A 22,605-nucleotide genomic window follows, 5' to 3' on the forward strand; every position below is an offset into this window, starting at 1 on the left:
GGCATTTTAAACACATCTGTAATATTTTATGCAAATTCACAGAATGGATAAAATAACACAGTTATCATTTTTGAAGGCCTAGTTTTGAATTTGATTACAAAGCTTCAGTGAAATTCTCATCCATTCCTCCTTGAATTGACATTGTACTCCTCTTACTCCCTTTTTCTATTGTATAAAGAAGTCCTTTTAAAATTTCACCCTTTAAAACTATATTCAAACCCCAAGTTAATTTTTTTTTTATACTAAGAGAGTTTCAATCCTTGCTGTGTGTGTATATCTACCGACATATCAATGACACTCAGTGGGCACCTCTAGCCTGACATTACTGAGACCCTGGCAAAAGGACCTGAGTATCCACCCCACCCTCCCTTCCTGCTTTTCAGGGCAGCTATGGAAAACAGGGAGATGTACCCCAGGGGCAGCTTCTCTCAGGGCTTTTGGTCCAATAGGAAAAATGGGAGGAGGAGGGAACTTGAGAAGAAAGGAAATCTAGATTCTATCAAAGGGTCAAGAAACCCTCACTCTCTCAGGCACCAGCTCTGGACTCACTCCTCTGTGAACTCTGGACTCTCTTTCTCTCCATTCTGTCCTTTAAATAAAACTGAATAGGACCAGATACTGATTTTCAAGACCAGTTTCATTAGCATCAGAGTCTCCAGCAGAGGAGAGGAGTGGGCAAGAGAGCTCCAGTAATCACAGAGGTGTCTATAGTGCAAGATTCTGAGAGGAGACAAGGAAGACTACACCCCTCCAAGCCAACCAGAAGCTTTTCTTATCCAACTTACTACCCATAAACTCCCTGCTGCTTTTGGCCTCCTACTTGCAGAAGCCAGAATTAGACCTGGTAGATTGGCAAGGGTCAGATCCAGAGAATGGAGGAATTGAAATGTTAATTCTTTCTGAGCCCCTCCTCCACCCTTATCAAGAACCTGCCCCTGCTCCAACCTGTTGCTAAGGTAACTAGTCCCAGGAATTGTCCTTCCCTACAGGGAGTTGTAAAAGTTGCTAATTAATTCACCCTGGGCCCCCTTCCTGCCTGGATCACTCTTCCCAGGCCCCTCCAGCCCACCTGTTTCCCACCTTTTGGCCATCCCACCCAGCATTTCCTGGGCCTAGTCTTAGCAAGAAGGAGAGAGATAAGGGGGGAAGGGAGCAGGGTAACAAAGGAAGCCCAGGACATATAAAAAAAGGCAAAACCCCTCACTTCCTGACATACTAAGATACCAGCTATGGCCCTCTTCTCCCTCCTGGGAGAAGTCTATGTTACCCCTTTCTAAATAAACCCTGCTTTATATGCTTGCCTCAGAGTGCTTCTCTAATGTTATATACATGTGAGGGAGCAGATAACCAGCAATATCACTGGGAGAGGGCATTCATTTGTGTCACAGCAGATGAAGCTGGGGTGTCCAAAGCATCTGTTGAAAATGCCTGGAAAAACATCTCCTTGCATGCAATTGTTGGCCAGGTCCATCAATGACATATAAGTTGACCAGAGTTACTCTGTTTGACATTAATGTGCTGCACCTAAAGCTTTATCTTGCATGAATTTGTGTTTTGGTAAAAGCAGAGACCTTGAACATTAGCAGCTAGGAGGATGGCAGACAAGTTACCATCTATTTTAAATGCATTTAAAGTTAAAAGTTTGATTTCATTAATTCTCACATTCTTTATTGAGATCTGAGTATTCAGATGCTTGCTGTTAAGTATCTTATGAGAAAGGCATCAAGGTGAGGATGCTTTCAACCTGATATACTTGGGACACAGCACTGGAAAGTAGCACCATGAGAGCACAGGATTCTGTCTATTTCATTCATTGCTGTATCCTCAGAGTTGAGAACACTATCAAGCATATAACAGCTATTAAATAAATATTCCTGAATGAAGACATGAATTACTAGGGATTCCTCTGTTTAAAACCCTGGTGAAATGAGAGACTCTCAATCAGCATTAATTCAATGAAAAAATAAATCAAAGCATATACTTTGAATGATGGAAGATATATTCATAGAAAAGATAAAGGGGGTAGGTAAATAGAAGATACAGCCCTTGATTGAAGAGAAGAGGCACATATAAATGGTACAGGCACTATGCTGTCTCCATAAGTGACCAGTTGGAATTTGTGACTAGAGAGGCCCCAGGGACATAAGAGGAGCCAAGATGTTTGGCCTCCCAAGAGGTCAAGAAGTTCAGAGTTGTAGATCCCAGGAATACCACCACCTCCCCACCCACAATAACTGTGAATGCATAGATAGGAGTTCAGCAGCCGCTAATCTCAAGGGTATTTGGTAGAACCTGAAAATAAGACCATGCAAAGACATTGTCTTTGCTAAGGATACTTACAAGGTTGATTCAATTTGATTGAAACTTTTATGTTTGTCTATCATGACAACAATTTTAAATAAAAATGCTAATGTACATTACCTCAGCATTAGACCCCTTTTCTACCAATTTTATTATTGGAACTTTATTTCTGTCTTCTAGCCCAAAGCCATAACTGCCATCATTAGATTTAATCTGAAATGCAAAATAATAACATTATTGATGAAAAATTAAAATTAAAACAGAATAAAGGCATATGCATCACCACCAAATATGTTTATGCAGTCTTCTGCTACTGTCTAATCAAGAAGGCTTAACATATCAACTAACTTACCAAGAGTGACTTGGCTATAACATTTTCCACAACTTTTAAATCATGTTTCATAAGTCGATGTTTCATATTTGATCCTTCCATTTCCTCATCCGCAAAAAAACGGAAAAGTAGGGGCTCATCTTTGAATTCACTTTTTTCCAGGACTACACAAACAGAAAGATTTAAATTGTTTCAATTAATTAAAAAGTCAAATTTTCCACACCTGTAGACATTAGGTAAATAAAATATCTGCCCACAATCTTAACTTTATATTTCTAGGACAAAGGACACAAATATCCCTCAGATTTTTTTTTCTATTTCTTTCTATAATTTCAAATCAATGTTTCCTCTAAATAGCTGTTACCTAAAGGATTATGGATTTTTAAAATAATTATTTTTCCAATGTTAGCTTCTTTTCTACTTAACCAAGTCTGTCATTGATCAGATTAAAATCCAAACTTAATTAAAAGATTTTAATAAATCCTAACATGCACTGCAATGCAAACTTAGAAACCTGTGGTATTCTCAACTCATGGTAAACATTTTATGCATGTTTTTAATACCTTGCACAATTATGGAAAATTCAAATAGGTGAAGGTGTAAAGGTAAAATTTCTAAGCTGATTCTAAGCTGCAAAAGCCTGAATTAAAATGTAAAAGACTGAGCATTGTAAAGTTTCTAAGCTGCAAAGCTTGAATTAAAATGTAAAAGACTAGGTATTGTTAAGTTCCTCTGCTACACCCAGAACCTGAAATTCCTGAGATAGTTAAAACAACACCCTACTGGCCATTTAGCCTAGGGCCCTGTGCAGTTTGTCACAGGGCCCAAACCAATCAGTTTGAATGTGTACCTCGCTTAGAAGTGACCAATTACCCCGCCCGACCTGTTCCCACCAATGAATGTGCTAATCAGTCTCAGAGTTGTTGTTCAATTTTCCCGTGCCTCATGATGATTTGTTCTGATGTATGCAACCCCCCCCTCCCCAAAAAGTGTACTTAAGCTCTGCTTGACCTCTGCTCTAGGCTCTGGGCTGCTCTCCCTTCTTGAGTGAGCACGGAGCCCCAGCGCGCTGGAATGGATCCCCAATAAATCCCCTTTTGCCAATTGCATGGAGCCAGTCTCTTGTGTGGTCTCTTTCTCCGACGCTCCGCTGGACCCTTACAAAGGGTTGCCTTGCATGTATGAGCAAGTCCCATGTATCACTTTTCTTCTAAGACTTCAAGCATATACTTACTTTCTGGGTGAAATGTGATCTTTGTTTCCACATAGTTCTATTCTGTTTAAAAGCAATATTCAGCCAGGTGTGGTGGAGCACACAGCTCAGGAGGCTGAGACAGGAGGATCACCATCCTCAGCAAAAGTGAGCAACTCAGTGAGACATTGTCTCTAAATAAATACAAAATAGGGCTGGGGATGTGAAAGGAAAGCCAGGAACTAGGAGACAGGTGAGCAAGAAATAAAAGACAGAGAGTCGGCAGAGATACACAGGATGTTTATTTGTCAGAGCTGACAAATAAAGGCACATCTCTCCATAGGTGGAGAGAGACAAAACAGGCTTGGGGTTCAGGACTTTCATGGGGCAGGCTTAGAGATTACAGCTGGGTGGGTTCCAATGTGGCCTTTAAGGGTGAGGTTGGTATCAGGGAGTGGTGAGCCTTTCTCAGAAAGACCCTTGGGTGGGAAAGTGAAATTTTTCTTAAAATGGTGGCTGTCATTTAAGATGGCCATCCAGATGCTATGCAAGGACCTTACAGATGTGGCTCAGTGGTTGAGTCCCCTGAGTTCAATCCCCGGTACCACCCCAAAATTGCAATGTTCTCCAATAATCTCATTTCTGTCAAGGTAAGTTTTCTCCCTTCTATCTGACCATTAACGTTTTTCCCCAAAGCCCCTAAGATCCTTGGCATGGATTGATGACATAAGGTTTATATTTAGTTAGATTTTTTAAAACAAAGTATAAATACTAAAGAATTTGTACAGAATGAGATCCTGACATCTGTCAAAATGCTTTAAAAGAGAAATCTTCTGTATTTCTCATTCATCTATCCTTTGTACCTTGAAGTGTACTTCTTGGGACAAGTTGATTCATAGAACTAGGAGCTAAAGGGAAGACAGCCGTCACAGGGCACAGTAGAAAGAATTATGTTTTGTGATGGATCAGTCCAGGTCTGGAACTGATTCTGGATGTGACAATGAGAAAATTACCTATACATTCTACACTTCAATTTCCTCAGTCTGCAAAATGAGGGTAATAAAATCTTCACCATGTTGCATTAAACTAAAAGGAGGCGATCTACGTAAATAACTTGGCAACTTGGTAAGCAATCCAAAAAGACCGCTATTTCATTTCATTATTTTTTCAGAGTTGACTGGATGGGGAGACTGTATTGATCTCTGAATGAAAGACTCACAGGCAATGTATCAACCATGACATAAAAGCAACACAAGCCAGGGTGAACAACAGGAATGATAACATATTTTAGATTAAATCTTGCCTAAATGAGCTAAGCAGAGTTGCAAAGCTCACATGAGGCTTCTGCTATAGCTGTTTTCATTCACCAAATAACCCATCAAAAGGAACAGGGGAAGGCATCAATATAGCCAGGCATGAGGCAAACTAGTTTCCCTTGTCAGTTATGGCTACTCTGTTGTAATACAATATTTTACAATAATTGTTTAGGTAAATTTACTGCTTCCTGATGCTTTATTAAAATGAAGAATGAATCAAAACAATTGAGCATTTTCAGCTTGATGTTCTAGTTTAAATTCCCTAAAATGTTATAATTTCTTCCACTAAATGGTTTGTTCTTCAGGGACTAGTGTTTTTCTTGGACAACCCACACAGTGATCTGTCTACACAGAGAAGAGACAGAAATCCCCAACTAACACATGATAACCAAGGATGCTCTCAGAACTGCTAGGACTTTGGCCATATTTCCTTCATAAAGGTGTAACAACCTTCTGTAAATAACAGGCAAATGAATACAAGTGCTATGAAACATAGTTAGAAGCACAATACATTAATAATTGAAAGAAAAATGTTTTGAGTCCACAGATTCTATAACCTAGTGTGAATAGAGAGGAAAAATCCAATTTTGTTTTGATAAATCCATGAACTTTATTTAAAAACTCTTGTTTGATGACTTTCATCAAGTCATCAAACAAGAAAAAAAATCAATCATTAATGGCCAAAAAGAAACATTTTCCCCAGAGATCTATAATTTAATTCCCTAAAGTGATTTTGAAAATATCCCCCCCAAAAAAAACAATAAGTATTCAGCCATATGTCATTTAATTATTCTACTTTCCAGTGTAATTTTTAAAAATATAAGTCTAATCTGAAACCAATTCAAAGAGGTACATGAGCAAGCCATTGCTCTTCTGGAATTAGAATTGTCTAGAAAAATAAAAGAAGTCATGGCAACTGGTAGATAACAGCAATCTGACACAGGAATAGCACCAGCAATGAAATGGATTGCAGATGTGGTGACTCAGCACGGACCCAGGGCAACACCCACACAGCCTTGCTGGTTCCTGCGGACTTCACTAGAGTACTGAGATACTCCCAATGTCCTAAGAAGAACCAAAACAATGAAATACATCTGTAAGCTTCCAAGACAAAAATCCCTACCATGATGCATAAATCCATTGTCACAGAGTCCAATGCCAAATATCATTGCCTCTTCTCTGGTGCGGCAATCCCCCTGTTAACCAAAAAGTACTGTGTAAGCCAGGATCAACACAGGCTGTCCTGTATCTTATCATACTTGACACCCCTAGCACTAGATTCAGGTAAAGTCATTCATATATTGCTGCATGCATTGTTTCCTAAGACAGAATGCATCCAACAGTTATTACATACATCCATTATTTCATAAGACAGAATGCATCCAACACTCATTTAATACAAAAACAGTTTCTTTTGACAATAAATAAAAAATATTTAACATTCGCTGGGTAAAATTTTTATTAAATATGGAAATATATAAGTATATAATATTTGTTGCCTCTACACATAATCCCTGTTATTTCTTAGATACTGTATCATGGTTAAGGAACAGGAAAATAGCCTATAAAATGATGACACTCTAAATATAGGTAGGTAAAAACCATTTTGCATGATCTTGGCCAATCACTCTTCTCTTTTACCAAATGCACTTGCTTTTGAGGCACTCTTAACACAGCCTATTAATCTCTGTTGACTTGTAAGACCTCAAAGTGTTTAGTCAAGCCAGCAAATGCAAGCTTTTCTTTCATTATCTAGCCAAAAGAAATAATCACATCAAGCAACTAAACCCAACAAAACAGCCCAAACAACATCTTAATATGGTTTTGATCTAGAAAACACAATTCTACTGATTAAGATCCATCTACCTTATGAACACATATCTTTGTAGATATATAATCTCATATTTATATGTTTTACAGTTTAAGAAACTTTTTCTCACATATTGTCTCATTTTTTTCCCTAGCCTATTCTTTAGAACTTAGATCCTGGACCAAATCCATTTTCTCTTCTTTATCAATTCTCTTTAATTTCTACTGTCAACACCCTAATCTGACATTTGATTTTTCCTTGTACAAAGTATCAACTTTTTTCTGGATATTAACATATGCTATTGTAGAACTCAACTTTTCTACACAGGAATTTCATGTTCCAAAATTTTACATTTATATCAAAAATTTTATTATGCTTTCAAGACCTTCTATGTCCCTCTCCAGATTCACATTACAAAGTATAATACCCACAGCTCTCATGCTAGTCAGCTCAGCCCCCCTGTGTGGCCTGAATTCTCTGTCATTTTCATCCTTGTGTTCACTCAGGTAATTGTTCATGCTTGCAATGCCCTTTCCTTTACTCTCCATTCATTTAAATTCTACCCATCTTGTATGAAGACTCCAGGGTAAGTTTCACCTCATGCTGTGACAACTGCAACCCTGTTAACTCCCAAAGCATTTTTTTAATCTGTAATTTCGGACTATGCATCAGACCTCCTTCAAAAATCTAGCTCCTTGATAATTATAATGCATTCAATTCAAAAGATATTTTTCTGCATATTATGCCAAGTGCTAGAGATCAAATGTTAAAGTATTCCAACATAAAATATTTTCTTGCCTTCTGGTCATTTGAATCTACTGAAGAATTTGGTCACTTAGAATGTGGCACATAGTAAGTACTATTATTCAGTTATAATTAATATTCCTTATCAGGTAGATATACCCAGGGAACTAAGGTACAGAAGAAACCCCTGAGCCGACACCAGCAAGGCTTCCCCGGGGAGACAATGCTGGAATAATTAGCCCAGTTTCCAACAGCGCTTAAGGCAGAAACCATGCCTGCTTCCAGTTTTGTTGGTTTATTGTATTTTAATCATGAAAGCACTTGTTTAAATGTTAAGTTTACAGTAAGAGCTTGTTTAATACTCACTGATATTTTATTTGATAAATTATTCAAATGTTACACAGGCCAGACAAATATTATATGGAACAGTGTAAAAAATATGATCTAAAATGTCTTGGCTTCCCTATGCCTTTTAAAAATCCGACTGGTGTCACATAGATGTATGAGCATTAAAGAAAGGTACAATAAAATCTGCCTAAGTTTGATGAAACAAGGCATTATTTAATCATAAAATAGGAGTGATGCATACAGACTACACAACTTGCACCAAATGAAATAATATGTTATAAGTACACCAATGCCTTTGTCCAATAAGGTGTTGACTTCATGGAATAAGATGCTTTATTCTATACTGTTATACTAGAAGCAACACAGCAGCAAGCAAGAGTATTAGACAAAAACAATAGTCAGTCATCCAAAATGATATCACCCAGGATATTGAAGAAAACTACAAGATCTAGACTATATTCCAAACAACACATATACAACCTTATTGAAATCAGCTCTTCATTCTGTTCTGCAGAGCTGTCCAAATCAATCCAGTCAATACTGGTCAATACTGGAAATGAAGTCTTACCATTTGAGAATCTTGATAGAAAGAGACCTTTATTTTATTAAAATCTCTTCTTCATATAAGTTTTAAAAGTTTAACTTGTTCTCTTTTCATTTCATTAGTGTGCATTTATCTTCCAAGATAGCCCATAATATTCTAGTTGGAAGTTAATCAGTGAGTTAAGTATGTCTTATCCCTGAACTTGGATAAGTTTTACAATATCAGAATCATAAAGCTTCAATGATAGTTCAAAGATGCCAGGTACAGCTATCCCAGTATGTAGTAATCAGTTATAAAAACTATAATCCAGAGAGCTGGAATGACTTGCTCAAATTTGTACTAGTTATTAGTAGAGCATGCATCAATGAACAGGTTTTCTTAAGAGCCAAGTACAGTGCAATTTCTACAATTTCTAATATACACTACTATAGGCATTGTCAAAACAGATCACTATGAAAAACTGAAGGAAAAATGTAAGTTTGACTTGGTCCAGTTTTCAAGTAACTTACTGTATATTCTAATGCGTACCACTGGAAAGTAAAAGAGAAAAAAAAGTTGATAGATGACTTTCTAAGTTAGAACTTTAAATATATTAAATACCAGTTTTTGCTTCAAATGAATTTCCTTCAATTTTCTCATTTAAGCAACATATTCTACGCATTCACGTGAATTTATAGTAGCATAATGTATGTAAAATTCTAACTCTATATACTGAATAAAGAATTGATTCTAGTGATGTACGATGATCACAGTGTTATAAGAGGCAAAACCACTGGATACACAAATTAGGGTTTTATCTGAAAGTAATCGTTCAGTCTCATCTAAAATATTAACATTTAAATGTAAAAATTTGGGTGTCATTAAAAAAATAAGTGGTCTTAAAGAGTCTAAAAATAAAATTAAACAGCTGAGGATACAGCGCAGCTGGTAGAGTGCTTGCTTTGCATGCACAAAGCCCTGGGTCCAATCCCCAGCACCAAAAAAATAAATAAATAAAAATAATATTAAACAATAAAAATCTCAAATTACATGTGCAGAGATGAAACGAATAGGGTTTAAATATTAATAATGAAACAAAAATAAAGACTTTATGATGAAATACCAAATGTTATCATCTACTTGTAACAAAGATAGAGACTTTCTTTAAAAACAACTGCTCATAAAGTTGACTCAAATATCCAAGTGTAATAACAACATTTCAGATAAGCACTATCTTCCCTCCTAGATTAGAAGTGCAGTTAAAAGGGTATCAGTTCTTTTAGCCTTTTCTTTAATCAGTGGAATATTTTCATTCACTTATTAACTGACCTAGTATGAGAAAATATCTAAATAAGTATTATATTTGAATATCTTTTATGATGTGCTAGATGCCTTAATTTGTTCTACACTTAGAAGCAAATCATTTTCTCAACACAAGCTGTCAGCATCCAATTCCTGAGAAGCAGAGAAACAATAACACTAATAAAATCTATACTTTGCTATTTAAAATATACACAGACATATTAAAACTCACATTACCAAAGCACAATTGTTATCTAATAGAGAAAAAGGCATAGGGAAACTAGAATCATTTGCAAGGACTAATAAAAAGATACTTTAAAACAAACTAGTAAAAAAATGCAAAAAATTATAGCAAGTATTTGATGATACTCAAATTATGCTTAGTGTTTTTTGATTGATCTCAGCTGATATTTTTAAGATACGGACATCATACTTTTAAAAGACAAGACAACATAAAAATTAAGTTTAAGGATTCTGAATTCAGAATATCTATGTTCAAATTCTAATTTTGCTTCCTATTAGTGATATGACCATGGAAAAGATACTACACTGTACCTCATCTGTAGGCATACATTATTTTTTTAAAAAGTACCTAAATCACATGCTCAAAGTATAGAGCAATAGTAAATGAAACTCAGCAACTTGTATATTTACCTGTGCAATTAACCAGTCTATCAATTTGTTGGCCATGACAACAGATTTGTAGGTCCTTAAATGGTAATCTTTATCTCTACAAAGGAAAAAGAAACCATTCACATTTACATTGAGTAAATAATAAGTGAGCACAAGGAAATATTTTTCATTTGGTGTCTGTGTACAACACAAAAGTTTACCAATGTAATGAGAATCAATTGCCCATATTATGCACAAATGTACATGTTTGCAAAGCATGTTCAATGCCTTAAAAAAATCCTTCATCATCTCATACAAGGGGAAGAGAGACTGATGATGACACTGAAGCAGAACATCTTCTTATATACACATAGGCCACTAATGTTTTAATATCTAGTAATAATTTAGCTGGAAGTATAACACCCCATAAATAAAGAAAAAATAAAACAGAACTTCTTCCTTTAAGTCACAGTAGGTTCTACTAAAAATTTCCTTAAAATGTGGAGAAGAAAGCAACACCCATTATTCCCACTTCTGTATTCTCCAAGAAGGAAGGGTTTGTATTACAAGACTGTCCACAGGGCTCTGTTGTCCTGAAAACCCTGCAGGCCTGCCCTGAAGTAGACACCCTGAGAACTTGTCACCTCTTCTGCACAGACACAGTGACACCAAAATTCCAGGGAAAAAGCAGCCCAATGGGCTCTCCACATCAGTTCAGTAGATTTCCCAGAACTGAGGGGAAAAAAAAATCACTCAAAGTTCAGTTAGATACCAACAAATCTCATGATCAGGCCCAAGGGCAGAAATCTATAATTCATTCATTTTGCAGGCCTGAATCAAAAGGGAATGAGGAAATCATGGTCCTTCAAAATGTCAAAAAAAAAAAAAAAATGCAAACTGCCAAAGCTTAAAGTGTCTACTAATTACTAGCTCTATTCACTGTTTAGCCTCTGTCAGTAATTTACAATTAATATTTCCATCTTTTTACCCACTTGCATTAAAAAGCTCCCAGATACAGTTGAATTTATGAGGTTGCAATATAAATAAACTAGGTCAGCCAGTAATCAACGGCAGCTTTTTCTTTTTTAATCTTTTAAATCCACTTCCAAGTTTCTGATACCTCACCACACATTTCATCTGGGTTTCCATAAGCATCAATAAGAAATAAAAGAGACAGTCTCTGTTATACAACACATGTAGACTTATGGTTAATATGCCCATTTTTTCTCTGTGTAAGTTGAAGTCATACATATTAAAAGCATGAAGAACATACATTCCCTCTGTATTATGGGTTTTGGTCCATTCAATTTTCCTTTGACAACTCATAAACAATTACCATTTCTGGCCAGAGAACAATTCTTTCTTATCAAGTCTTAGAGAATGTAGTCTTTTGGATAAGAAATCCCATATGGTTAAAATATATTTTCAGAATGTATTTTCACACGTATAAGATCAACATGCACACAGGTGACATGGTGAATTAAACCATTCCTATTTTCTACTTAGTGAGCAGAAAAAAATAATTAATTACCCAATTGCTATTAAGTACTTAGTATTAAGTTACTCAAAATATTTGAAGGGTATCCATAACAGGATCACGGAATAAAGTCAATAAATATTCATTCTTTTCATTTCTTTCTACTTTGTGAAGCCTATTTGTAAAAGTGCACATAACACTTTCCGGAATAATGGATAAGATCCTGAGTTCTCCTGCAGGACCTGCATGCAGTGTGATTATGCAGTGTGAAAGGACACTCCACACACTTAAGACACGGCCTTCTGCAATCTCTCTTTCCTTCTCTCTCTTTTAGTCTTGAATTTCTTGGAATTGAAAATCAGAATGAAAAATAGAAACTCTGCACACATAAAACATTTGGATCCTGCAGCCAAGAATGAAAAGCATCTTTATTCATTTCAGAAATGGAGCACGCATTTCTGTTCTGAAGATATGATTTAGCTATTAAACTCCAAATAACATCTAGTCACCCAAAATAAATTTAATGTTCTATCAGTTAATGTATTTTACCAAGCTTCAACAATATTCCTCACTATCTACTCTATTAGTAATCTTAATATAAAACTCTAGATCTTTGGCGAAGGCAAAAACAAAACTCATCCTAATTCCTCGTAAAAAAGAAGTCATATCTCTTCAGTAACAAAAACATAAAAGAATAAAATTGAAAAGTCGTATTTGGTAACTTCAAAGAAATTTTAAATTTTCAAATATAAAACTTATTATTAAGACTATTAGAAGGAACTACCATATTTATTTATATATAATATATCATAATGATAAATTATACAATGTAATTAAAAGGGTTAAAATACAAGTAACCACAATGGTAAATATTCAGAGTTTATGGTATTTCCAAATTCTCCCCAGTTAACTATTATTTATTAATATTAACTGAGTGTGGATTATTCCATTTTCAAGTCTATAATTTACCATGTAATAAAAGCAAAATAACTTTGGAAGTCACAATTAAAAAAGTGAAAGACATGGTATAGAGTTGCAGAAAAATTGAGGGATACTTTAAGATAAATAATTACTTAAAATACTAAACAAAGTAAAATTTCCACTTTCAGAAGAAGACAAAATAACCCAAGTTCTAACATGCAATATAAATATTTCTATTTAAGATTCCTGGAACATAGAAACCAGACTCACCTTATCACTGGGGTAAACAGACTATGAAGACGACAATATAATCTTACGCCCTGTGAAAAATAAAGAAATGTTAAAAGCAAGTGAGATGCCTCAAGGGACATGTCAATGCCGTATTGAAAGAACAAGCAAATTCACTGTCAATATCCTGCAATCGTTACACCAATTTCAATCAGTGTAAAACTCATCCCAATGTTATGATAAATCCAAAAATAATATTTTAAATCATTAATAATAGGATTCAATTGTGCTATGAATTTATCATATACATGATATGCTCTACAAAGGATTTTTGAAATTATTTTTCTTAAAGTATAAAATTTTTAAGACATAATTTAGATAGAAAGTAAATCTATATAGTAAATAAATCTGGAAGATGTGTTTGCTATGTCAATAAACATTGTGTCAAGTATAAAATTAAAACTGGTATTATATTTACTTTTATACCTATATTTCCTGAATTTATTCAAGTACAATTACTACGTTGCTACACGTAAAACAGTTTTCAATAGTATGAAAACTATTCATGCTTCTGAATGAGGCAATAGCACTTTTTTTGAACGAGGTAAGAGAACAAAGATATGATCTAACAACCGAATTTTTAAATTACAAAAAGAAATAAAGAGGCTTGTTTGTGTATGTAATTTTAAATTTTCTATGATAGTAGAAAATTTTAAGTCTCTCAATAGTTTCTTGTTTTTCCCAAGCATGATAACATGAATTCTGCTACTGAAGGGGTTGTGGCAAAGAGCATTCATTACCTTTGAAATCACATCCTGCATCTCATTTCTTGGATAAAATGTACCATCGTCATACCGAAATCTATATAACATCTGCTCTGGCTTGAATTGATGTTTATCAGTAACTAAGAACATAAAGGAACAATACATTAAAATGGTGACAATCTAAAAGGTGGCAGAAAAAAAATACATTCTCTAAACACATATTCCCAAATAGAGAAACTTTGATAAAAGTTAATACACATGTATGTATAACTATATAGAGTATATTTATGTGAATATAGACAAACAAGCCTATGTTTTACATTTCTTCACAATAATACAAAACTGAACACAGAGTTACTTTCAAAGAGCAGATACTCATATTCAGAATTATGACTCAATTCTCAGTCTTGGACGTGAATTTTAGCATTTGTCTGTCTTATCACACTCTGATAAGGCCAAGACCACACATACACCAATCTTGATCATTTATCTTGTATTCAGACTTCCAAAGTAGATTAAATAATTTCAATATGTTGCTGATTCAAAAATTTTAAGTTTTTACACTGAGAAATGCTTTTCTCACCAGTCACCTAAAATATTTTGTCTCAGTAGAAAATGAGCGTGATCTTCCTTCATTGCCATCTTCAGGATAAGATCGTCATATTCCTAAAATCTCCTACTCCCAGGACTTGATGGTTTCACTGGCAAATTCTAACAAATATCTAAAGAATTAATGCAAATTATTCTCAAACTCTTCCAAAACACTGACTAAAAGAGAATATTTCCAAACTCATTTTACAAGAACAAACAAGGACATTGTAAGCAAATCAAATTATAAGCCACCTTCTCAATGAACATAAACACAAAATTCCTCAAACTCTATCAAATCAAATTCAACAGGACATCAAGAATCATATGCTACCAATGAACCATCCAAAGAGAACTTAAGAAAACAATTATATTTATAACAGTATCAAAATAATCAAGCACAATACTTGGGAAGATGAAGGAGATGAAAAGATCTATATACTGAAAACTAGAAAACATGGATGAAAGAAATTGAAGACACCAATAAGTGCAAAGACACACTGTATTCATAAATAGAAAAAATTATTTTTAATTCCACATTACCCAAAGAAACCTATGGTTTAACTACAACCCCTATTTAAAACTCCAAGGGTATATTTCATGGACATTAAAAAAAAAAAAAAAAAAAAAAACTTCTTACAGAATCACGAAAGACCCTGAGCAGCAAAAAAGAACAAAGCTGGATGTATCACATTACCTGACCTCAAAACAAACTACAAAGCTACAGTAATCAAAAAATATCAAAGCACTGACATAAAAAGAGACAAAAAATCAATAGAATGAAATAAGATCTCAGAAAGAATCCTAAATATCTATAGTCAATTTATCTTCAAAAGAGTTACCAGGAATGCACAATAGGAAAAGACAGAGTAATGCCTTGAATTTTGAGAAAATGTCTGGGGGTAAAATGACCTGACTATGAGAACTTAATCTGATCAGTTTGAATGGGCTGACTGGGAGTTAACTATAGGCAGGTAGGGCATGGCTGAAGGAGGTGGGTCACTGGGACCATGCCCTGGAGGAGTTTTTCTCCTCGGCCCCTTCCCTCTTTCTCTGCTTTCTGACCTGGTCAGGAGGGAAGTAGTTTCCCTCCATCACACCCTTCGGCCATGATGGGCTGTCTCACCTTGGGCCCAGAACAACAGAGCTGGCCAACAGTGGACTAAGAACACTTTACCATGAACCCCCCAAAACTATTCCTCTCTAAGTTGCTCTAGTAAGGCAATTTTGGTCACAGCAGTGAAAAACTGACTGAAACAAAGTCTATTTAAAAAGTGGTACTAGAAAAATTGTATATCTGCAAGCAGAAGAGTGAAAATGGACCCTTATTTCACACTATACACAAAACCAACTGAAAATGGATTAAATTAAAGACCTGAAGCTGTAAAACTACCAGTAAAAAGATAAGTAATGAATGTAATACCAAAAGTGCATGCAATAAAAGCAAAAATCAATTAATGGGATTACATCAAACTAAAAAGCTTGTGCATGGCAAGTAAAATAATTAACAAAATGCAAAGGCAATATATGGAATGGGAAAAAAATATTTGCAAACTACATATTCGATTAGTAGGCTAAATTCCAAGACATATTAAGGAACTCAACACCACACTACAAATACCCCACTGAAATACAGGAAAAGGATCTAAATAGGTACTTCTCAAAAGAAGAAATTCAGATAGCTAACAGATGCATGAAAAGGTGCTCAACATCTCCAGTCATCAGGGAGATGTACATCGAAGCCACAATGATATCACCTCACATCTCTTAGGATGGCAAATATCAAAAAGACAAAATAGCAGTGTAGAGGAGGACGTGCAGAAAAGGGAACTATAGTACACTGTTAGGAAGAGTGTAAGTTAGTACAGCCATTATGGAAAACAGTAGGGAGGATCCTTCAGGAATTAAAAATAGAATCATGATGATCCTGCAATCTTACTTCTGGAAATATATCCAAAAGAACTGAAATCAGTATGCAAACAGATATCTGCATACCCATGTTCATTGAAGCATTACTCAGAACAGTCAAGATATGTAATCAACCTAAGTGTCCATTAATGGATAAACAGAGAAAATGTGACATAATGTATTATACACTTGAAAATTGCTTAGGGAATAGATGTTAAATGCTACCATCACACGAAAAAATAATAACTATGTGAGGGAATGGATGTGTTCATTAACTAGATTGGTGATCATTTCCTACTGTGTGTGTATATATATAAAAAAATATCATGTTGTACACCATAATTACATATAACTTTTATTTGTCGATTACACCTCAGTAAAGAATCCCATTAAATATTCCCATTAAGTTTTCTCTTTTCCAGGCTGCTATTTTATAGACACCAAAATTTTAAAAATCACTGTTTTAGAAAGTAAAACCTTAAAATAAGTTCAAAGGTTTATATTTTTAAAGTTCAAAGGTTTATATTTAAATATTTTCATTATGGGGAATACAACATTTGCAAAAGAAATAATTTGCTGCAATACTTTCAGGCTTAGATAGAAGACTTTGGCTTTCTGCTAGAACCACTGGAAGAGGACAAAAAACTGTCAGAATTAATTCTCATTAACTACATTTGGTGAAACCAGTAGAATATTAAAACATTAGTTAGTAAACACAAGCAGTGCACATGCATACAGGCACGCACACACACTTTTACCCAGCCCACCAAAGTTTGTGGCATGCAGCAATAAAATTGAACCAAGATTGTTGCCACCGCCCCCAAACAGACAATACAGCCTTTGGAATCTTTTTTCCTAGGATAAGCTATAAAGAGAAAGACACATATGAAAAAATTAAAAATTAAGAGAAATATTTTGAAATTTTATACTATATTTCAAGATGGGTCATTTATTTCTCCTATGTCATCTAATCTCATTTTTGCCCCTTAAAATTCATTGAAATCAATCATTCTCTAGATATTCCAAACTTCAAGGAAACATTGGGCCCAAATGTCTCTTGCCACAATAAAACAAGTGGTAGCTGAACTCATTGTTAAAGGGGGGTTCAGCTGTAATGCAAATGCTTGTGACCCTGATAGTTCCAACCCTGGGCCACTCTGCCAATCTTAGCCACTGCCTTGGAAAAACAGTGGAGACTTGGAAAAACACATTCAAATCCACTGCCCCAAATTATCTAGCATGAAAAATTTATTAACTAAAAAAGAGTTTAGGCCATCTTGCTTAATGCAATCTTTACAACAATTTTCTGAGAGAACTAGAGAGTTACAAGGAGGTAGAGGAAAGGAGGGGAGGAGGACCTATGATTTGTAGCATACGCTAATTTCTGTGATATAAACAGTCTCATTCTGGGCAATTTCAAGTTACCAACTTACAGTTATTAACACATAGTTAATTATGAGTGTCATGTCACACGGTTACAGCACATTTCCACCATAAAAAATAATAACTTCAATAATAAATACCCTCAAGAATATAGGTAACAATAAAATGAAGTGAAATAATTAGGAAGTGTTTAACTTTCAAGAATTCATCACCTTTGCTTATAATATAACTTGTGTAAATGTTTATATAATTTTGACATTAATAATAATTGCTCTTAATGACCAACCAGCTTGCAAAATATTTTTAATTAAATTATCAGCTCTCAGGAGCTAGTATAAGCCAACTTCAGCACACTAGAGGATTTAACAAATGGATCTCTGAATTCTCACATAAGAATTTTACTATAAATTCTAGAGTCAAATAAGATGAATATTAACAGCATACTATGGAAAAAGCATATGCTACCTGAAAACAAGAACTCCCGTTCTAGCAAGGTATTGCTGCTGATGATATTCTCAACAATATTTGCAAAGGGAATAATAACAATAACAGTCAATTTTTTTTTAACTTGCTCTCTTATAACAGATGGTTCATTCAACTTTATTTTAGGGATTCTATTTTCACTAAAATGCAGCTGGAACTACATACAAATGAATCTACCACATTTGCCTCATAACTTCCATCTAATAGAAGTACTCTATTAATGTGAAATTGCTTCATATGTTCTTTTACCCCCAGTTTGGGGTAATCAGAGACTTTAACAAAAATTTTCTCATGACAAAAATTCAGAATACCAAATGTGACATTGCAACTGGTCAAATCCTGATAATAGTAAAAGCCCTGGCCACTAAAATCAAATTTTAACAAATGTTGCCTATCATATATGAGGTCCTGGGTTCAATCTCTAGGATGGATAGATAGATGATAGATAGATAGATAGATAGATAGATAGATAGATAGATAGATAGATATAGAAATAGATATTCATTCATTTATTAATTTAGAAAACATAGTACTGGGCTGGGGGTGTGGCTCAGCAGTAGAGCACTCTCCTAGCACATTCGAGACCCTGGGTTCGATCCTCACTACCACATAAAAACTAACTAAAATAAAGGTATTATATCCAACTACAACTAAAAAATAAAAACAAAACAAAAACAAACAAACAAAAAAAACACATAGTACTATCTCTCTCCAAGAATTAATCACATTATAGATACCATTGTTTAAAAATAACTTTTCAGTTCTCATAATTTATATACTTGAAGAATTCTTGCATATAAAATTTCAAAATTAATTTTTATTCAAAATTATTTGATTTCAAATGTATTATTGGAGAAAGTGGTGCCTGAGGTTGGGGGGATAATTTGATCAAGACTAAAGTTTGTTCTAACTGTATTTTGTATTAACTCGTAATTAATTTACAACCTAAATAAACTGTAACAAATGGAACATACTCCAGTTAGAACTTGCCATCTCTTACTCCATAATCCCACAGCACCTACCCATATCGTAACTCCTGCCTATGTGGTGGCTGTTCATTTTAAGGTTAACAGTGGTTTCACCATAAACCCACACTTCATAAACCCACATCACCATCAACCCACACAAACTATTCTACACACATTAGGTATTGACAATGCTAAGGAAAATGGTTAGTTTCCTATAACATAGAAAATTATAAACCAAATTGATCAGTGAGATTAAGAGACAGGCAATTTGTAAATATATAAGTTAAATAAGTAATTAAATTAAAAAAAAATAATCACCATGGTGGATGATTCCATTTTCTAATAATGCTTGTCCCAAGTGAACACCTTCTTCCGGTCTATGAATCTCTCCAATTTCCAACAACCACGACACAAATTCACTGCAACAGAAAGCCAATAATAAAAGTAGAACAGTTCATTTCCCTCCCCTGGAAATCGATCTGTACCATGCAGTCATGAAACAACTATGAAAGGAGTCTCAAAGTATAAAGGGACACTGGCAATGCCATTCAGCAGATAGTAAGACCTGCAAGTCATAGAAGATGGACACTATTCTAGAAAACCTATGTCCACACATTGAGACTCTCCTAAACTATATTTAATAAACTATTCAAATTCTTGAGGTTTCTCATAAACCCAAAGTGAAAATCTTAGTGTATCCGTAATTACAAGACTATTGTCCACAAAAAGGCAAATGGTCATGTGCTATCCTTAAAAGAACATTAATTACACAGACATTTTACAAATAAAAATATTCTCATAGGCATTTAAAAAAAACTAACATTTAAACTTTGACATAATAATGAATTTGTTTTAGACTTTTTAATTTTTTTGTTGTTGTTGTTACACAGAGGCCAGAGATCAAGGAAGCATCAGGAAACTATTTTCCATTTATTACTAAACCAAAGGCAACACAAAATGCTTCAAATAATCTAGACATGAAATTCTAAAAATGAATGGTCTAGTCTAAGAAATATACTTTAAGGCAGAAAAAGTTGTTAAAGTGCTTCTGATTCACTTATTAAATAAGAACCATCCAAAAGAAAGACCACAAATTTTAAAAAAGAGGAAGGAATATAAGAAATAAAAGAAAAAATAAAGATATGAGAGGGTAAAATAAACTATAATGGTTGAGATCATATACTTTGCAATAGGACAAGCTGAATTTAAATCCTGTTTCTTCTACCAGCTATGTGATCTTGGGTTAGTCAATTAGCTCTCAGCCTCAAGAATATCAATGTGATGGTGCTGTCAAATTATTAAATGAGATGGTGCATGTCAGCACAGTTCCTGGCACACTGATAAGATAGTGCTTATCAGTGACTGACAAGTAAGCTGATATGCAGCTAACCTGTATTTCTCTACCCAAATGTCACCAGATCCTGAAAATGTCAAATTCAAAGGTGAGAAAGAGCCCCTTTAAATATAAATTGGGAATATTATTTTTATAAATGGGAGAGGAGGTCAGAAAGAAAGTTAAGTAGTGGCTTTATCATGGGACCTCCTCAGAACCAAGAAGATTCCAACAACACTCTGCTAAAGGATCATGGTCCACTCAGGAGAGATGTGTAACTTGGCTGCATTGGATTGCTGACAGAGAAAAGCCATAGTTAACATTTCCTAAGCCTGTCCTGTGTATCAGGTGCTGAGAAATGCTGTATGTATCATCACAACTATTACCAGCAATACATCTATATGAGATACTGTGGGTTTAGGGTCAGCAAAACGCTTTCTCCTGCAATAAAACCAAATTTGATCTGGGCTAACTTTCTAGCTTTGTCCCCCTAGACACCTGCTCACCTGGTGAAGTTACAGTGTCAGCACTGCTTTGGTAAAAATGACTCCTAATGGTTCAATCTCATGCCTCTAAAGGAAAGTCATAATATGAAGTGACTGTCCTGCAAGAGGGCATATCCATTTGGGGACACTGGAAGTTATACCCTTGGAGTGTCTCTTATAAGAGACACTGTCCTTTTGCTGTACTGAGCTTCTGTGTCAAGCTGATCCACATCTGTTCTGCTCTTTGCATTAGAGTTATCACCTGGAGGGATGACAACAGAGCATGGGAGCCAGGAGCTATGCCACAGGGGGGCAGCTGTATGGCAGCTCTGAGGGCTATTCTCCCTGAAGAAGAAAGTCCAGGATGCTCTGTAGAAAGGGAGTTTCCTGGCCTACATATTTCTGAGTTGGGAGTGAGGGACAAATATGGCCTATGGTTGTTCTGTATGTCCCCAAAGCTAGTTTAAAAGACATGCTGATGGGAACTGCAGGTAAGCACTACAATCATCTCTGTGTTTCTAGAAGAAACAGAAACTTAACTTTTCCAAATCCCATGACTAGCTAGTGACAGCACCAAGATTTGAACTGTAAAAGCAAGATAGCAGTCCGTGCTTTGAACTATTGTCACAGTCTACTTTAATGGTCTCAACATTGAGAAACTATATGAACTTGTTAAGATGCCTGATAAATAGTTTCTGCATCTTTAAAAAGAAATAAAGGCATTTAACTCCCAGGTCTGAATCAGTCTATTGGAAATTATGTACAGAGAAAGAGGCAAGCACAGAGTCTAGCCTAAGGAGAGCTAACTGAAGCAGATACCCTTCTCACTGCTTTTGCACTGATTAAACCAGAGAATTCCACTTAGCACGGTCTGCAGAAAACAAATGAGACATCATCCATGGTGCCTGGCCTCTCACACGACTCACTAGTTTAGACTCTTTGTCTATTCCCCTTTTCCCTGAACCCAGCTGTCTGAATTCCAAATTGATTGGGAGTTTGGACTGTTTGCCTTTAGTTCTCTCCAGTATTCCCTCATCTGAATCCACCATCAACTCTGACTTTCAAGCCCTATGTGTATTTCCATGTCAGACGCATCATTCTGTCCCCTACAAACACATCAGCTTTCAGACCACTCGATGCCTCGCCCCAGCCTCCACTTCACACTCATAACTTGGTAGATCAGATACTACTGAAGTCATAGATGAAGGGATGGATGCTTTAAGTTATCTACAGGATCCTGGCTCTCTTTTCCATTCCCTCATCTGGCCATGGTCCAGAAAATGTAGATCATAAAGAAGTATTCAAAAATGCTTTAAGTAATATTTTTAAAAGAGGAAAAAAATAAGTAAAGTTAACATGTGAGAGGGTAAACATAAAGAAGTATACGCACCCAGGTTGCCAACCCTACCTTCCAAGGAAGCATTTAGGGAACGTAGTCAATTTCCTTTTTCTGTCTTTGATCAGATTTCCTTGTTTGCACATCATTTTATAAAGTTTCTCACCCTGTTCAGAGATCATTACCCAGGTGTCTTGCTCCATTCCTAGTTTTAAACCTATCAAAAATAAGACAAAGGACATGCAATTGAAA

General features: G+C 35.2%; 1 protein-coding gene across 2 annotated transcripts in view; it reads right to left on the bottom strand.

Annotated features, from left to right (window-relative positions):
* PREX2 (phosphatidylinositol-3,4,5-trisphosphate dependent Rac exchange factor 2) overlaps nt 1–22,605 on the bottom strand; it is a 294,603-nt gene that overhangs the window by 156,132 nt on the left and 115,866 nt on the right. For both annotated transcript variants that reach the window (XM_081266437.1, XM_081266436.1), the window contains exons 10-17: nt 22,426–22,570; nt 19,518–19,618; nt 13,906–14,009; nt 13,148–13,197; nt 10,522–10,597; nt 6,264–6,336; nt 2,654–2,796; nt 2,422–2,514 (exon numbers count right to left, since the gene is read on the bottom strand). In XM_081266437.1, the coding sequence (XP_081122563.1) occupies nt 2,422–2,514; nt 2,654–2,796; nt 6,264–6,336; nt 10,522–10,597; nt 13,148–13,197; nt 13,906–14,009; nt 19,518–19,618; nt 22,426–22,570 (785 nt within the window). The remainder of the gene's footprint in view (nt 1–2,421; nt 2,515–2,653; nt 2,797–6,263; nt 6,337–10,521; nt 10,598–13,147; nt 13,198–13,905; nt 14,010–19,517; nt 19,619–22,425; nt 22,571–22,605) is intronic.

The sequence above is a fragment of the Spermophilus citellus genome (assembly GCF_964194105.1).
Source record: "Spermophilus citellus genome assembly, chromosome: 14".
Lineage (NCBI taxonomy): Eukaryota > Metazoa > Chordata > Mammalia > Rodentia > Sciuridae > Spermophilus > Spermophilus citellus.